Raw genomic sequence first — 1,850 nt, 5'->3', positions numbered from 1 at the left:
TTTTTTTTGGTGTTTGGCTTAGTGTTATGTTAGAATCGTTATTATACTCTTATACCTTTTGTTCTTTACTATTTTGAATCGTTTTTAGCTTTATGGAATTTTGTTGTATGCATTTGTCATTTTTATTTAATCTTTTTATTTAATGAATGTGTATAGGTAGTATTTATAAAGTTTTAGCTTTTAGTTTTGGATCTGTTTTTAGTTGTTTTAATACTACAATTGATTGCTTCTGTTGTCCTCATTTGTAAGTCGCTTTGGATAAAAGCGTCTGATAAATGACTAAATAAAATTATGTGTTATGTGACATTGTGCAAAAGGACATTAAATCACTGAATAGTCTGTGCAGGCTGAATTTATTTTGAATACCTGATAGTTCCTGCCAGCAGTGGGTTGAATGCGTACAGCCAGTCATGCATCTCTTTGTCATTGGCTGATTGGAGGAGAATGTTGCGGTGCTCAGTGCACACTGCAAAAGTGTTAGGAGCCTGGAAACCAAACACCACACGGGTTAACAAAATCAGTAGACAGCTATTGCTAGCAGAACTCTTTACTCCGTAATCGTGTGTATAATGTCATTGGATGAGGTATAAATAAATGGCCTCACCCTCAGCATGGCCTGCTGATCTTCGCTGTACTCCACCTGAGCAGAGGACAGGTTGATGATGGCTCTCTCCACGCAGTCTCTCTCACTGCGGTACAGGTAGACATATGGCCGCCGCACCACAATGTAACGCTTCACCCAGCCACTGGTGTGTGGCTCGAGAAAGTGTAGATAGCCTTTCTTTGACACAATAGGGCTGTAGTCAGGAAAAATTATAATACACATAAACCGAATTATTTACAGGGCAATCAATAACATGATACATTAGGATGTTTAAAGTTTAAAGGGTAAGAGTTTTTCAACAGTGGTCTTGAATGTTATACTGACACCTAGTGGTGTGGATGCAATGTTATACAAAAGTAAAGGTTTTCAGTTATAATTTCATTGTACAAATATTTCCATGCATTTGTCACTCAAATAATTTTGCAACCGAAAGTGTCCAATATGGACCCTTTTCACACATTATTAACATTGTAAATCTAGAGTTTTTTCATGTACATGCAGTATATTATACTATATTTTGTGTTATATGACCTTGACATTAAATTACAGAAAAATAGCTGACATTACTTTGTGAGTGTTTCAAATACAACAGCTATGGTAGCAATGGCAAATTTGACGTCTTTCTCTCTTCTGTCCAACATAATCACTGTCTCAATTTTTTTTCCCTTTTTTGTAAAGTCATAGAAATGCTATTGTGGAATGGATTACTTCTTTAGCTTTTGGAGCAAAAGGGAATGCAAGAATTATATTTGTTGTAGCTTTCATTCATTACAACTATGATGAATTCCGCTTCTAATAAACCAGGAAATGTGAAAAGGGTAAAGGAAGCAGTATTTGTCATGTGATCTCAACATGGCAGCCACCATGTAAAAACAATGATTCTCATGTGAGTGTACATCATTTCACACATTTGTCAACAAGTAATATTTTTTTAAGTGTAAAAATGGATGGAAAAATAAAGTATGGTAAAGTAACGATTTAAAGGGGTCCTATTATGCTTTTTCACTTTTTGAATTTTAGTCAGTGTGTAGTGTGTATGTTTGGGCATAAAAAAAGATCTTCAAACGTACAAATCTCAAAGTCCACTCCAAAGGCAGATATTTCGTTTAAAAAAAAATCCCTTTTCAAGAACTACAACGAACGGCTCGTTTGGACTACAGCATTGTTTTCCGGGTTTTGTGATGTCACAAAGCGGCCCATTAGAATATCATTAAAATAAATTCCCGCCTACAGAAATTCAAATGGT

General features: G+C 35.4%; 1 protein-coding gene across 1 annotated transcript in view; it reads right to left on the bottom strand.

The window, feature by feature from the left end:
• LOC107718161 (kinesin-like protein KIF1A) overlaps positions 1 to 1,850 on the bottom strand; it is a 35,903-nt gene that overhangs the window by 2,347 nt on the left and 31,706 nt on the right. Inside the window, exons 44-45 of the mRNA XM_016525140.1 lie at positions 605 to 797; positions 367 to 485 (exon numbers count right to left, since the gene is read on the bottom strand). Coding sequence (XP_016380626.1) covers positions 367 to 485; positions 605 to 797 — 312 coding nt within the window. The remainder of the gene's footprint in view (positions 1 to 366; positions 486 to 604; positions 798 to 1,850) is intronic.

This window comes from Sinocyclocheilus rhinocerous, unplaced genomic scaffold, assembly GCF_001515625.1.
Source record: "Sinocyclocheilus rhinocerous isolate Xijiao unplaced genomic scaffold, SAMN03320098_v1.1 scaffold480, whole genome shotgun sequence".
Taxonomy (NCBI): Eukaryota; Metazoa; Chordata; class Actinopteri; order Cypriniformes; family Cyprinidae; genus Sinocyclocheilus; species Sinocyclocheilus rhinocerous.
This window is presented reverse-complemented; position numbering and strand designations above follow the sequence as displayed.